We start from the raw sequence: 18,030 nt of genomic DNA on the forward strand, positions 1-18,030 counted from the left end.
GCACCTCCAGCTGTGCTCCTACCTCCCATCGTGGGCACTTCCAGCTGCGCTCCCACCTCCAGCTGTGCTCTCACCTCCCGTGCGGGCACTTCCAGCTGTGCTCCTACCTCCCATCGTGGGCACTTCCAGCTGCGCTCCCACCTCCAGCTGCGCTCCCACCTCCCGTCGCTCCCGGACCGCAGCTTCTCCCCTTTCCCGGCTCTCCCGCTGCCCCGGCGGAGGAAAAGGACGAGCCCCGGTACCGGAGCCGCTCCCGCCGTGTCCCGGGGTGGCTCCGGCCCCGTGCCCGCCCCGGGACAGCTTTCCCCGGAGGATTCCCGGGAGGATTCCCGGCGCTGTCCCGGTCCGGCAGGGGCGGGGGGAGCCCGGTCCGGCCCCGGCGCTGCCCCCGGCGCTGCCCCCGGCGCTGCCCCCGGCGCTGCCCCCGGCGCTGCCCCCGGCTCTCTCCGGGGCTCCGGCTCGTTTCGATTTCGCTTTTCGCGAGGATCGGGGACGGGAGCGGAGCGCTGCGGACACGGCGGCAGCGCCGGGCTCCGGCTCCATGCAGGTAGGAGCGCCCGGCCCTCGTCCTCCCTTCCCCCGGGCCCCTCGGGATTTCTCCTCCTCTCTTAGGGCTGGAAGTTCATGTCCTGGGGGGTGACCCCCACCCCACCTCCGAACGGCCTCACAAAGCCCGGAGCAGCCTCTGTTCCCCACATTTGGTTCTGAGCAAAAAGCTGCTCTCACACATCTGGGGGTTCCTTTTCCTTCTCACCTCCCTTTTTCTCACGTTCCCACTCGAACACCACCAAGGATGGTATTTCCTTTTGAAGCAAAGAAAAGCCATCTCAGGAAAGTCTGAAAGCAGCTAAGCAGGGAGAAAAGCAAGAACATAAAATTAGCATAACATAATATAAATTCAGGATGTATCTCAAGGCCTAAAAATGTTTAGGAGCAAAAAAAATCCCAGACTTGTTCTGATTTGTAAGAGAGTCACATCGATGGGAGAAAATTAAAATAACTTTTAGATAGTTCTAGACAAAATACACTGCTAATTTCTTTCACTTTTATTTTCCCCATAGCTTATTGCTTAGAGTGAATCTGAAAGCCAGTTTGCATTGCTGCCAAGTCTGCTCAGAGTTTATTCAGGAGCTTCATGTTCTCCTCATGCAGTGTCATGTAGCTGTCTGCTTTGCTAAATCCAGCCCAGTGACCACCAAATTGTCCTTCAGCTGAAAAAAACCCCTCACCAGCCTGCTGCCTTCCTCCTGCTGTAACTCCCAGGGAAGCATTTATCCCTGGAGTGATGGATTGTACTGCTTCTGTCTCCTCCTGGATTTGGGAGCTTCAGCTTTGAATTTAAGATGTGTCCAACTCCCATCTCCTCATTTTCAGAGGCACGTACAGCCAAGGGGTGGCTGCTCTAAATCATCTGTAAAAGCCTGCCTGAGCCTGAAGTGCTCAGAGTTGGTAACTGCTTCAGAAAATACTATTTGACAGCAAAATTGTTAATTTTCCAGTGAGTGAAGCTGAGAAATGGCTGGGATTCACATTAATAGGTTTTTAAGGGGAAACATTATCTGCTTGGCTGCCAGTAATATTTCAAGATCTAGATGTGGCTGGAAGCAGGATCTGAGCTCCCTTCTGGCTCACATGCCCTGGCAGAGGGGAAAAAGTAATTCTTGAGGGGCCAGAACTCCGTGGACAGTGAGCAAGAGGAGCTTGCATCTCCCTAAGCCAGGGGATGGCCATTCCACTTATGCCCAAATGGATAGAGAGATTTCTCTCCATATGGTGTTTTCAAGACAAAATCAAAGCACTATTGCCAACTTTATTTTCACAGCTCTGAAGAACTGAAGTGCTCTCTTAAAATCTTGAGCATCCATTGAACACCAGAGGATCCTGCAGGAGCAGGGAGCCAGCACAGGCACTGCAGGCTCTGCCAGTCTTAGCTCCATCTTCTCCTTCCCTGCAGCCATGGGGAGTAGGGATGGATAATCCCCACCCAGAGCCTGAATGAGGGCAGGTTCCTCTGCTAAAGACCTGGAGAAAGAGAGGGGAGAATGCTGACCTGGGCAGCCAGGGACTCATCCTGGGGCTGGGATGAGGAAAAGTGTGAGGAAGAGCTGCAGACATCACACCACACCACACTGCTGTGAGAAACCAGTTAGGAAATACTGGAGCAGGTGGAGGCATCTCCAAAGCAAAGCAGGACCAGAGCTGGGAATTTCCCCCCACTGATGGATCTGATCTCTTCCCCAGGGCAAAGTGGCAATCAGCTCTTCCAGCCCTGTGGTGGCAGTGCCATCACCACCCCCATCCCAGGCCAGACCTTCACCCATCAGCTCTGGGGAGATCTTCAGGCTTCCAGGGAGGCTGAGTGAGTAGAGGTTAAGCAAATCAATGCTGCTCCAAAAGGATTCCCATGGGGTGGGACAGGGGGGTACAGCCATGGTGTCCCACCCAGGGACCGTTCCCTGCTGGTGAGGGGGACAAGGCTTCTCCAGGGCTCATCTTCTCTCTTTGTGGTGTTCTTGACCCGTGAGCACTTAATGGAGAAGGGAAGTTTGGTGATGGAGAAGAAGCCCCACCCTGCCAGTCAGCAGTTTTACGATGGAGACAGATGTTTCAGAGGCTGCTCCTGGTTTCAGGAATCCAGCCCTCGCTGTGGAGCAGGGATGATGTGATGCACTGGCTGCGCTGGGCTGAGGAGGAATATTCCCTGCAGCCTGCTGAGCAGAGCAGCTTCGAGATGAACGGCAAAGCCTTGTGCATCCTCACCAAGGAGGACTTCAGACACCGAGCTCCCAGCTCAGGTCAGACCAGGGCAAGGGTTTGTGAGCATCATCCCAGCACAAGCTGTGCTTGCTGAGAGGTTCCAGCAGACCTGGCCTTGTGCAGGACATGGGGACAACTCCTCCTTTCTCTGGTCCATCTGAACTGCAAATCCTTTGGGATGGGGAATAACCCCACACTGTGCAGTTCAGAATCTCAACATTACCTAAGAGGGACCATTATGCAAAATCTTCTGAGCAGAGTTTCCTTCCCTGCAGGGGATGTGCTTTATGAAATATTCCAGTTCATTAAGACTCAGAGAAGAGCTCTAGTGTGCAGCCCCTTGCTGAACTCACCCTTCAGGAAAGCCAGGAGCATGGAGGAAGGTAGGATGGGACAAAAATACCATGGGAGAATGGCAGTGTCCAGCAGGAAGAACCTGCCTGCAGCCTCAGTGGGTTGCACACACCTGGGGCTTGGAGCTCAGCCTGCTGAAACCATCCCACACCACCTGAGACAGGCAACCAGGCCCAGCAAAGTCCAGGTCATCTGGGAGTTTGTAGTGATGCAGCAGGTCAGAACCAGTGCTAGGCAGCACCAGGGGGTCCATGGCAAACTGGCAAGGCTGTGACTTCCCTAAGAAGTTTGCCTGCAGATTGAGATTTGGATCAGGGAGGGTCAAAGCCAGGCAAAGGCACAGCCCTGCTGGAGACTAGTCCTGCAACATAGCTGGGAAAGGGCTCAGGAGCCAGGGCTGAGCTTATGCAGAGCTTCTGGGGCAGTGGGTGGGGTGGGGAGAGGGCTCAGGTGGGGCTGGTGGGGGCCAGTGAAGCTTCTTTGTGCCCTTGGGGAGCCCAGGTAGGAGTTAGGGTGGGGCTGGATTGGTGTCAGAGGCTGGATGTGTGTGGAGGTGGATCTGGGAGCACTTTCCTGGGCTCTTCTGCTGCTTCATGTGCAAGGTAATTAACATATTAAGTCCCCACAATTTACCAGGAGTGCCTGTGCTCTGGGGTATTTTCCTATTCCATTTTCCTCTCTAACTGACCCTTACCCTACTTGGCATCTCCTCTAAGCCCCCTGGACTTTCTGCTGCTCCAGCCTTAGGAAAATCCCAGGCTTTCCTCAGCACCTTCCTCCTCCACCTGGGCTGGTCCCAGGCTGGTCACCCCCGTGGGCTGTCCCTCCCCTCCTGTTTCAGGGCTTTGCAAGGTCTGGGACCTGCCCTAGTGAACCACAGGGTGATTATTATGGGTTTTTTGCAGGTGCAGAATGCAGTGCTGAGGCTGCCCCAGTTGTTTCCTCGTGGCTGGGCTGTGCAGAGCAGCCCCTGTTCCAGGGGCACACACAGCCACTGAACCTCTCCCAGCACAGCTCAGAGAGTAGCTGCAGGCCAGGTGCCATCTGCTCTGTTCCTGCTACCCTGTCGGCCCCAGTGGATGGGAAAATTGCAGGTAATTATGAATTTATAGCCTTGTTCCTTGGGGAAATGAGATGGTGCTTTGTCCTGCCTGCCCATCTGTCTCCCTTCCCCTATTCCCTGCTTTTCCACCTCAATTTCCCCACCTGAAAAACTGTAATTGCTCTGAGATCTCACAGTAGAAGCGCCGTGCGTGAGCTCTGGGCTCCTCTCACATTTATTGTCTTTGCTAAACGTGCAACCCTGCTGCTGAGGCAGCCTGGCTGGAGCACAGAGGGAGCTCTGTGACACCAATTCCCTGCTCAGACTGCAGGCTGCTCTGGGAATACGTGTTCCAGCTCCTGTCCGACCGCCGCTACGAGCCCTACATCAGGTGGGAGGACAGGGAGGCCAAAGTGTTCCGTGTGGTCAACCCAAATGGGCTCGCCCAGCTCTGGGGCAACCACAAGGTAAGGGCAATTGAGGGTGAATTTGTCATTCCTGAGAGTGAATTTGCCATCCCTGAGAGTGAATTTGCCATCCCTGAGAGTGAATTTGTCATCCCTGGGCTTCTGCATGTCCCTTTCGTGATCTGTTCCCCAGGGGCTGGGGAGGGGGACACAGGGGGTGCAGGGTTAGTGAGAAATGCCTGGTGGTTAAAGAGGGATTTTCTCATCCCTTGGAAAGCAGACCATGCAGCCAGGCTGGGTTAGGGACCCCAAACCACCTCAAATGTCCCATGTGTGGCCCTGCTGCACACAGACCCAAACCAAGTGGTGCTGCTCACTTTTCCTCAGCACCCCACAATTCTTTTCTCCTTCCAGAACCGGATGAACATGACCTATGAGAAGATGTCCCGAGCACTCAGACACTACTACAAACTCAACATCATCAAAAAGGAGCCAGGGCAGAAGCTGCTGTTCAGGTGAGATGAAGCAGAGCAGAGAATTGAGCATGCATGGATGGGGCATGGAAAGGTGATGAGCTCCAGATGTTGGCAGCTACTGCATCCAGCAACATCCTCCCCTGCTCATAGCCCAGTGGGTTTGTGTCCAGCTCTGTCCTGTGCCTGCTGGGACCTCAGGACTTCCTGGGATCCTCAGCAAAGGCCAAGGATGGCAAATCCCCTCTGAGCTCCAGAGCTCAGCTGATCACAGAATCAGGGAAGTGTTTGAGTGGGAAAAAGCTCATCCCATTCCACCCCCTGCCATGGGCAGGGACAATTTCCACTATCCCAGGTTGCTCCAAACTCTGTCCAACTTGGCCTTGTTGAGGGCAAAGGCTCCAGCATTTACAGCCTGGGTTGGGGCTGGGCTTGGATGTTTCCCTAAAGTCATCACAGAAACGTATTTCAGGTTTTTGAAGACTCCTGGGGAGGCTGTCCATGAGAAACCCAGCAGACTGGAGCAGCTGGAGGACGAGGATCATGAGGGTTTGAAGGAAGACCCACTGGAGGTTTCACCACAGTAAATCTTTGGAGGCTTCACTTCAGTGCCTGACAGAGAGCCTTGTGCTTTGCTGAGCAGTGCTGGTGGCTCTTGCCTCTCCTGGACACAAGGCCACAGAGCTGGCCTGGATTCCAAACCTGCTGTGAGCCAAAGCTGGGGCATCTCTGGGGTGTCATTAACAAAACACACCCAGAAGCTGTCCCCAGCCCCAACAACACAGGTGGAGCTGGGGGCTGTTCTTCTGCTGCTTCCTCTCCTGCCCTTTGGGAGGGAATGTGGCATTTTTGCTCTGAAATTTTGGTGCTTGTCTTTAAGGTCTAAACCTGTGGAAAAGATCCCTCTATTCTTCCAGTGAGCTGAGCAGAGAAGATGAGCTGAGCTGAGCAGCTGCTGCTCTGCTTTGGCAGCCAGGGCTGTCCCCAGCTGTGAGCCCTGCTCTGAACCTGAGCCATGTCCCCAGCTTCAACACGGACTGGAATTGCAAATATGGTGCATGCTGGACTCCCAGTTTCCTGTGAGCTTGTTCCTGGGATTAAGGTTAGGAGTGAGCTGAAATACCTGCCTGGTTTAGGCCTGGCACAAGCTCCAAGCTCCATGGTTGCCCACAGCTGGTATTCACTTTAACTCCTTTCCCTCCAGGTAATTTTTCTTTTAAATTACTTTTGTGATTAAATAATGTGAAAGAAACAAAGCTAGTAATAAATGTGACCCCAACCCTGGTCAGATATGTGATTATTTGCTTTGAGTTTGAAGCAGGAATGCCTGAATTGAACACAGTGTCTGTGTGAGTGTGTGTGAGTGAAAACAGAAAGTACCCACTGCTATTTTCACTTTGCTTTCCACAGAGGAAATAAAATGCTGTGACTGTAAGGTTGAAAATCTCACTTCTTGCTGTTTGAAGATCTGAAATTGGGAAATCCAAACTTTCCTCATTTAAAACCAGCTCCTGTGGGCACCCAGATCTCATCCCCATCTTTTGGCAGCTCCTCAGCCAGAGGTCAGCAGCCTGAGCTGCTCAGCAGCTGCTGGGTGAGCACAGCACAAAGACATGGGTGCACCATGAGGTTTGCACCAGAACTGCTCACTGCCAACCTGAAACTGCAGCCCCTTGGGCTGGAACTGCTCTTGGTCCTGCAAAACTCCCCTACAGCTGCAGCCTGGAGATGCCAGTGGGCAGTAGCAGGTAGGAGGGAGTGGTGGGGTGGGGGGCAAAGCTTCAGCAGGAAAACATCTCTGGAAAACTGGCTGAGGAGATTCACTTCCAGAAAAAATCACCAGCTCACTGGCAGAACAGAGGTGCTTGAAAATTCCAGTGGTGGAGGAGAAGGAAAATGAGTGTGAGGTCACAGGCTGGGGCAGCTCCTGGCTGGGAAGGGAGGCCACAATCCCAGCTAAGGGAGGGGGCTAAAGGTTCCCCAACACCCACCCAGCTGCAGCCTGGGATGCTCCCCAGCAGGAGGGTGCACTGAAGCACCCAAACCTCATCCTCGCCTCCACAGTGGATATTTTGTCAAACCAAATCTTTCTCAGGGTGAAATCCTTCAGCAGATCTTGTCCTTGGGAGCTCTAACACCTGTGCCCTGGGATATTCACCCATGGGTGCATTTTTCCCCAATCTTCTCTTTCCACTGCACTTTCTTGCCACAGCACCAGCCCTGATGGCTCCTGAGGATCCCACTGCTGCTCCCACCTGAGTGTTTGTTTTGTTGGAGCAGGTGACAGTTGGTGGCCCTGCTCTTGTGCTGTGCTTGCAGGGAGTGACTCTCCTCAGCTCTTTCACCTGTCGTGACTAAAGATCACTCTGGGCTTGGCTGGGGATTTCCTTTCCTGGCTGGGAAGCTGCCAAAAGCCCTCAAGCCCCTCATACCTCCCTGAGCAGCTCCAGAGGGATCTTTGGGTGTGACAATCCAAAGGAAGTTTTGCAGGGATGGGTTGGAATGATGAGCTTTGTCCAAGCTCCTAGGAAGTTTTTGTATTTCTGGAGAAACACCTGTGACAAACAGAGGCTGGAGGGCTGTAAAGCTGCAGCTTTCCTGGAACAGGAACCCATCCCTGTCAGCAAACAATAATAACTGCTGCTTGTGCCAGGGAGTTTGGTCTGGGGGTGTGGGGAGGGACAGCACACGGCTGCTGGTGACCTTGGCATGGCTGAGGGGCTGTGGAACACAGCCAGGTGCCCCCTGTGGGCTTCCCCAGATGTTTCCAGATGCTTCATTGCCTGGAGAACAACAGCAGCCCCACATTTGCTGGTGTTTGGGGCAGGGCATTGCACATGGCTCATCTGCTGGGGGAGGCAGCTAAAACCACACCCAGGGCTGGGGGAAAGGAGGATTTGCTTTGGGGGCTGCTGCCCACCACCCTCTGGGACCAGAGGAGCTGCAGAACTGGGTGCTCCCCCCTCCACGACTGCATTTCCTGCCAGCTCCCTCATTCTCTCCCAGCACTGATAACAAAAGTGAATGAAAAATTTGGGTCCAGATCTCTTGCCCCCACTCTCTGGTAATGGGATTTTGGTTTATCTCAGTCTCCTGCATCTTTTTCTCGTGCCTCTCTCCTATTAGGTTTGAACATATCCCAAATCCCTGGAGGGATCTGAGCTTGGATAAAGATCCTGATCCTGAATCACATTTCAGGTGAAGACTTTTCCTGGAGTTTGGTCCTTCCAGAACTCCCCAGCTATGAAAGTTAGAAAGTTGTTATGTTTATTGACAGGGAATAACCTCCCAAAGACTGTGAGATTCACAGAGCTGTGCCTGGAAGAGGCCATGCAGCAATGCTGACTCACAGCTGAGTCATGGGCAGGGATGGTGCTTGGACTCAGCCTTGGGTAACCCCCAGTGGAAAGATCTCCAAACTGGAGATGGCCAAACTGACCCCCATGGCCAGAGTGGATGTGGCTTTTTGTTTTATGGAACAGAATAGTTTGTGACACTCCTCCTCACCCCCTGGGATCTACTTGCTTGTGGGAGGATGTGGACAAGAGCTGGGAAGCAGCCTGGAAGATCCTCACACATTTATCAGTAGATGGGGATGCTGAAAAACTGAGCCAGGTAATTCCTAATCAATACCAGACTCTGATGGGCTCAGGAGAAATGGAGGGATGTGGTCTGGATCTCCCCCACTCACAGGAAATTAAGGCATGGAGAGTTTAGAGAAAGAGAAATAAAACAGTCCTGAAGTGTTCTGACTGCAAGCTGAACTCTGTATGAGGAAAAGGAGATTTTTATCCTTGAACATCATTGCAGCTGAAAGCAGCTGCTCCGGGGGAAATCCTCCCGAGGGGTTTTCCAGGGAGGGGTTTTCCACCGGCGGCTCCAGCCCTGCGAGCTGCAGTGCGGGGTTTTGCCATCAGATGGCAAAGCAGCGATGGGGACAGCGGGGAGCGCTGCCGGAGGATGCCACAAACGCGGCAGGGGCCCCGGGGCCAAAATGCGGCTTTGGGGTCACATCTGTGTCACATCTGCAGTTTGTAGGTGCTGGGTAGGGCAGAGCTGCCTGGTGGGAGATTTTCCGTCCCTGAAAAGTGGGAGTGGGAAGGATTTGGGGCAAGAGCTGGTGTGGATGATACACTTTTCCCTGAAAAAGGCCCTTGGGATTTTGTGCCCTGAGACAATGAAACCTTTCATGAGATATCTCCCCCCTCCCTGTCAAAAACCCTGTTATTATTTAGGATTTCTATTGGTCTTTAACTTTACTAGATGATTGGCCTTTTTCCACCTAGAATCTTAAAGTAATTGGATAGTTTATCAACTTATAACTTTACTGGTTAGAAATTAAACCCCCCTGAGATCTATAAAAACCCCTTGCTGTGCTATGTAACAGATTTTGCTGGCAGAACCCTTGGAAGAAATAAAGCTACTTTCAGCACCCCTATGGCCATTTCCCAAAGTCTTTCCTGGCTAGCTGAGTAGCTGACCCTCTGCCTTGGGAGCAGAGCTATCCAAACCTCATAGCAACCCAAAGCTAGAACCATCCCAGCCCAGCAGCTACAAGCTGGTTCGTGTTTTAGGGTGGAAGCACAGCTGTCTGAAGGACCCAGGGTGGGTTTCAGGGATGTTTCAGCCCAGCTGTGCCCAGTGTGGTGCAAGAACCCAGGGGTGACAGCAGGGCACTGCTCCCTGTACTGAAACCCCGAAAGTTGTGACTTCCCCCGACAGAAACAACCCGGAGGAGCCATTCCAGGCATCACACCCCGTGAGAAGTGACAAACCCAGCCCAAAGCCAAGCAGCTGCCTCAGATAGCAGGTCTCAAAGGGCACTGCTTACAGCAGCTGACAGGTGATTTTATGTTGTTTTGCTGCTACTTGCCATAAGGAAATTGTTTTCTCCTCCAGTGAAACTCACGCCTGTTGATCTCCAGGGATCCCAGGCAGAACCCTGGCTCCTCCCTTACCTGAATGGCTGCTAAAAATAGGACTTAACTCAGCCAGCTTGGGTATATAAAGGCACCTCCCAGGAGAGCCTGTGATCCCTCAGCACCTGTGGCCCAGGAGTTCATCCTGAACTATGTCCAAAGGAGCAGAAATACCCATGGAAAGGTAAAAACCAAACCAGCAAATAACCAACGTTGAGGTCAATGCATTGCAATCAACCAAAGTAGGATGGGGGCTGTGGCTTAAGTGATTAAATTTAGTGGAATGATTTTTTTATTGAGTGTTTGGTGGACTCTGGTGTTGGCTTGGATGAAGGGAACTTTCTGATCCCAAAAGCAGGCTGGGGAGGGGTGGGTGGGTGGGTGTGCTGGTGTTGTGATGATGATCTTTGGGCCTGAGCAGAGGCTGATTCCCAGCTCCAGGGTGCTTTGTACAGCCCAGTGTGCCAAATTTCAGTGCTGGTTCCCTGTGTGCTGTTCAGGGGTGGAGAAGTCTGGTTTGGGTCTGGTTCTTCGAAGTGTGAAATTGGTTTTGGAGGTAAAACCAGCATGAGGCACCATCAAGGCTCTCTGGTTTTTCAATAGCAGCATCTTTGGATGAATTTTGCTTGCAAATGTAGAGAAGAAGGTGGTGGGAAAGGAAATTGGTGCTCTGAGCTGCATTCCCAGCCCTGTGCTGGTGGCAGCTCACACAAAAACTGTGTCACTACAAGGTGGCCAAGGCCATTTGCCAGAGCCCACATGCCTTGGCCTCTCCAGGGGCTGCAATGATTTTTAGCAGCCAATACTTTAAGGGGAAAAACTCTAAATTCCCAGTTCTGTAGCTCACTGGGTGCTCCTGGGGTGTTGTTTTTCCTCACAGTGTGGGAACACACTGCCATGGGATAATGGGATGGAGTCTGGGTGTTGTCCTTGCTGGATAAAACCCCCTGGGTGACACTCAGGCTCCTCTGGGATGTGCCCAGCCCATCTCCCCCCTCTCCACAGTTTCAGTTCCTTTATCACGACTCTGTGGTTGTAAAACCCCACGTGGGCATGAGCAGCACTCAGATAAGGACCATAAAAAACTGACTGATCATTAACCAGGAGCACAAACAGCCCCAGACACCCACAGCACCCCTGGGTGCCAGCAGGGAGGATGGGTGCCATCTGACCCAACCCAGCTGCCTGGGAAGGCAAAAACCAGACTGAAAATGTTGTTTTTTCTCCACAGCAACACCTGGGCTGCAGCTGAGGAGATGCCTGAGTTGGATGTGGAGGCACAGCCCTTGGGCAAGATCCTCTCTCTGGACAGGAGAGAGGCCAAGAAAGTGCTGGAGATTTATGTCAAGCGCTCACTGAGCTGCCATGAAAACTCACTGATGGCCAGAAAAACCCTTCTGGAGAAAGACAGAGGGCGAGGGAGGAAAGTGGATGGGCTAACACGGTCAGAAAGTGATTTCCTCACGTACTCACGTGCCAAGCCCAGCCTCAGGAAGGAGCTGGAGGAGAGACTCGGAGCACCAGACCTGGAGGAGGCTTTGGGTGATGACAGCAAAGCTCCCCAGGAAGTGCCTAAAGAGGGGCTGAAGGCCAAGAGGAAAAGCACAAAAAACTCTTCCAAACCAGCCTGGCTGAAAGGTTTCTTAAACCTCGTCCTCAAGAAGAGCCCTGAGGAGCAGAAGGAAAACAGAGGTGAAAAAGCAAAGGAGAAAGATGCCAAAGCTGCTCAGGGCTCCAAACCAGAAGGAACCAAAAAACACAGAGGAGACCCGGGCACGTCCCCAGCGCTGGGCAGAGCCCTGAAGAAGAAGCCGAGCCTCAAGAAGGTTTTCTCGCTGAAGAAGCACGGGGAGGAGGAGCGGGGCGAGCCGGGAGCCGCGGCCAGGAGCAAACGCCCGAGCTGCCTTCCCCTGCGGCACGTCCTGGCCCCGGCACAGCCAGGTGGGACCCCAAATCCTGAGAACAGGACCCCCAAATCCTGCCCAGAACAGGACCCCCTAATCCTGCCCAGAGCAGGACCCCCAAATCCTGACCCAGAACAGGAACCCCAAATCCTGACCCAGCCCAGGACCCCCTAATCCTGCCCAGAACAGGACCCCCAAATCCTGACCCAGCCCAGGACCCCCAAATCCTGCCCAGAACAGGAACCCCAAATCCTGCCCAGCACGGTGGGACCCCAAATCCTGCCCAGAGCAGGACCCCCAAATCCTGACCCAGAACAGGAACCCCAAATCCTGACCCAGCCCAGGACCCCCAAATCCTGCCCAGAGCAGGACCCCCAAATCCTGCCCAGCACGGTGGGAGCCCCAAATCCTGACCCAGCCAGGTGGGACCCCAAATCCTGCCCAGAGCAGGACCCCCAAATCCTGACCCAGCCCAGGACCCCCAAATCCTGCCCAGAACAGGAACCCCAAATCCTGCCCAGAGCAGGACCCCCAAATCCTGACCCAGAACAGCCAGGTGGGACCCCAAATCCTGCCCAGAACAGGACCCCCAAATCCTGCCCAGAACAGGACCCCCCTAATCCTGCCCAGAGCAGGACCCCCAAATCCTGACCCAGCCCAGGACCCCCAAATCCTGCCCCAGCACCGTGGGAGCCCCAAATCCTGACCCAGAACAGGACCCCCTAATCCTGCCCCAGCCCAGCCAAGTGGGACCCCCAGCCCTGCCCCAGCCCTGCTGGGCTTCCCTGGGGGAAGCCACCCTGTTTAGTGCTGGTTTCTAACCCCTCCCAGGGTTTTGTGGGGCTGGGATGGGTTCTGGAGGCTCCAACCCCACCCTGCTGCCCCAGGAAGGGTCGTTGTGCCCCTGCACCCCAAGGCAGCTGTGGCTGTTATCACCCAAACACGAGCTGTCCCCCTGCGGCAACCAAGGGTGGTTTGGTTAAAACCTGCATTTGAGACCTGAGATTAGATCCTGAGCCATTCTAGGGTTGATTCCAAGCTGATTGAGCCTCACCTCGGGGGCGGGTGCGGGCAGGGGCGCGGCAGAGCCCGGGGCGCTCGGAGCCAGCCCAGCCCTTCCCGGGGGGCTCTGAGCAGATTTGGGGCACTCGGGGCAGCTCAGAGCGGCTCTGCTCCTCCTTCCCCTCCGGAATGCGCTGGTCGGGCTGGGCACCGGCCCCAAGGCTTTGTCCCGTCTGTCACTGCTTCCAAACCAACCCTCACATCTGGATCTGTGGCTTTGTCCCGTCTGTCACTGCTGCCAAACCAACCCTCACATCTGGATCTGTGGCTTTGTCCCGTCTATCATTATTGCCCAAATCAATCCTCACATCTGGATCTGTGGCTTTGATCCTCACCTCTGGATCTGTGGCTTTGTCCCGTCTGTCACTGCTGTCCCAAACCAACCCTCACATCTGGATCTGTGGCTTTGATCCTCACATCTGGATCTGTGGCTTTGTCCCGTCTGTCACTGCTGCCCAAACCAACCCTCACATCTGGATCTGTGGCTTTGTCCCGTCTGTCACTGCTTCCAAACCAACCCTCACATCTGGATCTGTGGCTTTGTCCCGTCTATCATTATTGCCCAAATCAATCCTCACCTCTGGATCTGTGGCTTTGACCCTCACCTCTGGATCTGTGGCTTTGTCCCGTCTGTCACTGCTGCCCTAACCAACCCTGACCTCTGCTCTGTGTTTGTGCCCGGCAGAGGCGGAGCCCGATGGGTTCTACACGCCCGTGTCCGGGGAGATCCCGCAGAGCGAGAGCCGGGGGGGCCGAGCAGGAGGACGCGGGGAGCCCCCCGAGCCCCCCGGCACCGACGGGGTCGGTGAGTGTTGGCCTTGGAAACAAACGGGACTGCAGGTCCTGCATGGATCCAACCCTGCTCCAGTCCTCAGCCCGGGGCTCTGTTACCCCCAGAGCTGGATGGAAACTTTGTGGGAGATTTTCAGCATCAGGGTTTGTCTGGGGGATTGGGAGATTCACAGAATCCCAGAAAGGTTTGTGGGTTGGGAAGGACTTTAGAGATTACCTCATTTCAGCCCCCCTGCCATGGGCAGAAACACCTTCCACTAGACCACACAAAAGACAGAAATTCAGAGGTGAGAGAGGATTTTTACTGGCTGAGGGTGGGAAGGGTAACAAGGCACTTGGCAATAGGATGGAATTGGTTTTAAGGATGGAGGTGGATAAACATTGCTGAAGGAATTTTTCCTGGGCACTAAACAAGGCATCTGGGAGAAAGGGCTGGAGATAACCTGGTGTCTCTCTCTCCAGATGAAGCCATCAAGAGAATCGTTGCCCTGCTCCGGAGTGCAGGAGATGAGCTGGACAGGCAGGTGGGAGAGCTGGGGACAGCAGGGTGGGGCTGGGGACAGCAGAGTGGGGCTGGGGACAGCAGGATGGGGCTGGGGACAGCAGGATGGGGCTGGGGACAGCTGGATGGGGCTGTGGGACAGCAGGATGGGTCTGGGGAAAACTGGATGGGGCTGGGAACAGCTGGATGGGTCTGGGGAAAACTGGATGGGGCTGGGGACAGCTGGATGGGGCTGGGGACAGCAGGATGGGGCTGGGGACAGCAGGATGGGGCTGGGGACAGCAGGATGGGGCTGGGGAATCTGGGCTAAACTCTGCAATGCTGTAAAATAAATACAGCAACACCATCGACTTCCCTGGGGCAGGAAACACTAAGGAAAATCAAGGAAATGGCAGCTTTTAATTCCTTGCCTGGTGTGGGGTTCTTTTGCCTTCTGGATGCTCTGTAGGCACCAAAGAGCTCTATGGGCTCCTACTCTGAGCTCTTAGGCTCCTACTTGTCGGGTAATCTTGAATAAGCAAAGCAGCTAATAGTTAAAAAGGTTATTTATTACATAGCACATCAGTCTCAAAAGGCAATAGCAAAAGCAATGGCAAAGCAGCAGCAATAAGCAATGGCCAGAAGCCAGAATGGCTAAAAGCAACAATGGCTAAAAGCAACAACTCTCCCAATGCATACTGTTATATAGGATTTTTCCAACAAGCTAAGATGCAAACTCAGACCACCACCCCTTAACCTATTAGAATTCTAGTTTCTTAGCACACCAGGGTACCAGTGTATAACACTACACATAGAATCTATCTTGTTCTAAGAAATGTAAGCAATATTCTTACTATAACTCTATTATGTCTAAGTACTGTCTACAACTGTGGGCCTGGAGCCTCTGTTGGAGATACCAGTGTGTTTCAGCCTTCACTAGAACACTCACTGCTACTGTGGCATTTCAGACCTTTCACTTACTAAAAACACTACAACTCCTACTAAAACTTACTGACTTACTTCTACTCTGTGTGTAAGTGGCTTAATACACTTCAGTCGATCCAAAAGCTTCAATTCAACCTCTGCACCTTGATTCCTCCTTGAGGGGCTCAGAGAATCCCCTCACTCACTGGCTCCAGCAGGCTGGGTGTGATCATGCCAGCTGCAGTGGGGTGCAGGGTGGCACACAGAGCATCCCTCAGCCCTGCACTCACCCACTGGTGTCCCCCAGGTGAGGGAGGACGCCCGGCTGCAGCTCTTCTTCAGGGACATGTCCTACAGCTCCTTCAAGAGCCTGGCTGACGCCTACGTGCAGAGGGAGCTGAGGGCCAGCAGGGCCCAGGCCAGCCCCCAGGAGATCCAGTTTGCCTACACAGTGCACCTGACAGCCACGGTGGCAGGGATCTGCAGCCAGGCAGTCAACAGGATCATGGGCTTTGGCTCCCGCTACCTGGACGATTCCTTGGCACCCTACGGCAAAATCCTGCAGGTGAGGAGGAGGAGGAGGAGGAGGAGGAGGAGGAGGAGGAGGATGGGCTGGGATGAGCTCCCAGCATCAGCAGCAATTCAGGCACGTGGCCCAGGAAGCTGTGGCTGCCCATCTGTGTTCCAGGACAGGGCTTGGAGCAGCCTGGGCTAGTGGAAGGTGTCCCTGCCCATGGCAGGGGGTGGAAATGGATGAAAGGTCCATTTCCAACCCAGATATTCCATGATTCTAAGAATGTTTCCTTTTGTCTCAGCAGAAGAGAGAAGAGCTGAGGACAGACCACTGTGACAGCCCAGACTGACAGCAGCTGCTGCGAGGGGCTGTGGTCCCTGGGAACCCAAGGATGAACATTTAGTGGTGGGAGGACAATCCCTGATGGTGACCTGGATGTGGGGTGAACTTCTGAGCTGTGGATTTAAAACCTTTAAAGGAAAACCCCCAGGACAGCACCAGCAGTGTGAAATGCTTGAACCCCACCTGGGTGGGGATGAAGAGTCAGTAAATCAAACTGAGCCCAAATTTCACCCTGTATTTGTATTTTAGCTCCTGCCAAGTGCTTGTGTTGAACCTCAGGGGTTGTTGCTGTTTGTACATATGTATTTATTTACCTGCTTTTCTAAATGTATTTGTGAATGTACAGTATAATTTTTGTAGTTTCTGCTACCAGCCAAGAATCCAGGCTGGGAAAAAAATCTAGAACTCAAATAAATTGGTGACTAAATGCCAGCCAGGCTTGTCTGCTGGGAGTTGTGTTATAGATGGAGTAATGTTTGCTTTGCTCCAGCTGCTGTGGGCTGCTCCTTTCCAGCCGAATCCCAGCTGGCATGAGGGACTCTGAGAGCAGATCCACAGTGTTGTCCTGCCATCTTTACAATTCACAGCCTTCCCTTTGCACAGAAGGAGATTTGCTACCCAGAACAGCTTGATGTGACACCAAGAACTGGGTAAAGCTCATTCCCAAGCGTGCACCAGCTGTAACACCCTCGAGGATTTACAGCTGCCAGGTCTCACCTTTGAGCTCTGAGAAGATGTGAAGTGCCAAAGTGATTTAAGCCCTAATCACTGGGAATGTTTCCAGCTAATCTTTGCCCAGACCCTAAGCAGGGCCATGGATTAAGGCAGCTTGGGCTGGGCTGGGCAGGGGGTGTCCAGGGCTCAGTGTGGTGGCACCAGCAGGAGCATCTCCTCTGCACTCTGGACATGGCTTGGGGTGAAGGAGATGAAGTTTTGGGGTTTGCATTGTGCAGGAGGGATGTGCTAGTGGGTTGAACCTTCGTGTGGGTCTGACTCACTGCCACCTTTGGGGTGACAATCCCCCATGGTGACAGCCCAGCACCTCCTCTCCTGGAGGATCTGACCTTCCTGGTCCTTGTAAGACCCAAAGGAAATGAAAATGGGGAAGCAGAGCCCTTGAGGGATAGAAGAAGCCCTTCCCCACCCAGATCCACGTCCCCAAAACTTCAGGGCTGTGTTTGACAGACACAGGATTGAGTCACTGCCAGGGGAGCGGGGACAACTTGCAGGACTCCATCCAATTAAGCCCGGGGTAATTAAGAGTGTGGAAAACATTAAATCCCACTCCTGGGTCCTGCTAACAACAGTGCAGCACCAGCACCACTATTCCTTCTGCCTGGGAACCAACCCAGGAGATTTTACTGTGGGAGAGACTGAAACCGCCCTCGTCTGTTTGCAACAGTCCCGACATTCCCGTTCCTGCCCGGAGCCCCTGGGGCTGTGCCGGGCTGGGACAGGCTGGGACAGGGCTGGGAGCAGGGATGGTGGGCGGATGTGCTGGGATGGGGTTACAGGGTCACAGGATGCCCCAATTTTGTTTTGCATCCGAGCTCGTGCGGCGCCAGGGATGGGCTGGGATTTGCATGGAGCAGAAAGGGGCTCTGTCTCCTCACTGACTTCCCAGTGGGAAGTCAAATATCCTCCGTCCCAGAGGGTATCACCCTCCATCAGCACGTGGGACGCACCTGCCAGCTGAAACATCAGAAAGGAAAACTCCCACTCCCTTCTCCTGTGCTATTCCAGTACCACAGCTGAACCAAACACTCTCCTCTGCCCACGGAGCTTCTCCCACCCATCAGGGCAGCCACGCTGGGGGAACAAGGAGCCAAACCTGCCCAGCCCCTTGCACAAGGGGCTCCTGCTCCCAAAAAACCCAACCCAGTGTGCAGGGATGCTGCTCCAGCTGCCTTAGTGCAGCACCCCAGGGCTGGTGGCCTTTGGAGCCCAGGTCCCTTCCCATGAGCAATTCCAGCACTTTGGATTAATCTCCTGCTTATAAAATTGGGACCTGGTTGCCTGTGGCCACTGAAGACATTAATAAGGTTTTAAAGAAGGGCAA

The 18,030-nt window shown here is 53.9% G+C and overlaps 2 protein-coding genes across 2 annotated transcripts; both read left to right on the forward strand.

Moving 5' to 3' along the window:
- The first annotated feature begins 462 nt into the window (after window positions 1-462).
- On the forward strand, window positions 463-6,314 carry ETV7 (ETS variant transcription factor 7). Its single transcript, XM_056511553.1, has 8 exons — window positions 463-547; window positions 2,242-2,359; window positions 2,631-2,795; window positions 3,033-3,140; window positions 4,017-4,205; window positions 4,478-4,620; window positions 4,975-5,075; window positions 5,506-6,314. The coding sequence occupies exons 1-8, from the start codon at window positions 542-544 to the stop codon at window positions 5,618-5,620; spliced, it is 945 nt and encodes a 314-aa protein (XP_056367528.1). The 5' UTR covers window positions 463-541; the 3' UTR covers window positions 5,621-6,314.
- A 3,662-nt stretch (window positions 6,315-9,976) lies between these two features.
- Window positions 9,977-16,403, forward strand: BCL2L14 (BCL2 like 14). Its single transcript, XM_056511687.1, has 6 exons — window positions 9,977-10,136; window positions 11,184-11,893; window positions 13,604-13,723; window positions 14,173-14,234; window positions 15,423-15,680; window positions 15,934-16,403. Exons 1-6 carry the CDS (start codon window positions 10,105-10,107, stop codon window positions 15,976-15,978), a joined length of 1,227 nt encoding a protein of 408 aa, XP_056367662.1. The 5' UTR covers window positions 9,977-10,104; the 3' UTR covers window positions 15,979-16,403.
- The last annotated feature ends 1,627 nt before the right edge of the window (window positions 16,404-18,030 follow it).

This window comes from Oenanthe melanoleuca, chromosome 26 (genome assembly GCF_029582105.1).
Source record: "Oenanthe melanoleuca isolate GR-GAL-2019-014 chromosome 26, OMel1.0, whole genome shotgun sequence".
NCBI lineage: Eukaryota > Metazoa > Chordata > Aves > Passeriformes > Muscicapidae > Oenanthe > Oenanthe melanoleuca.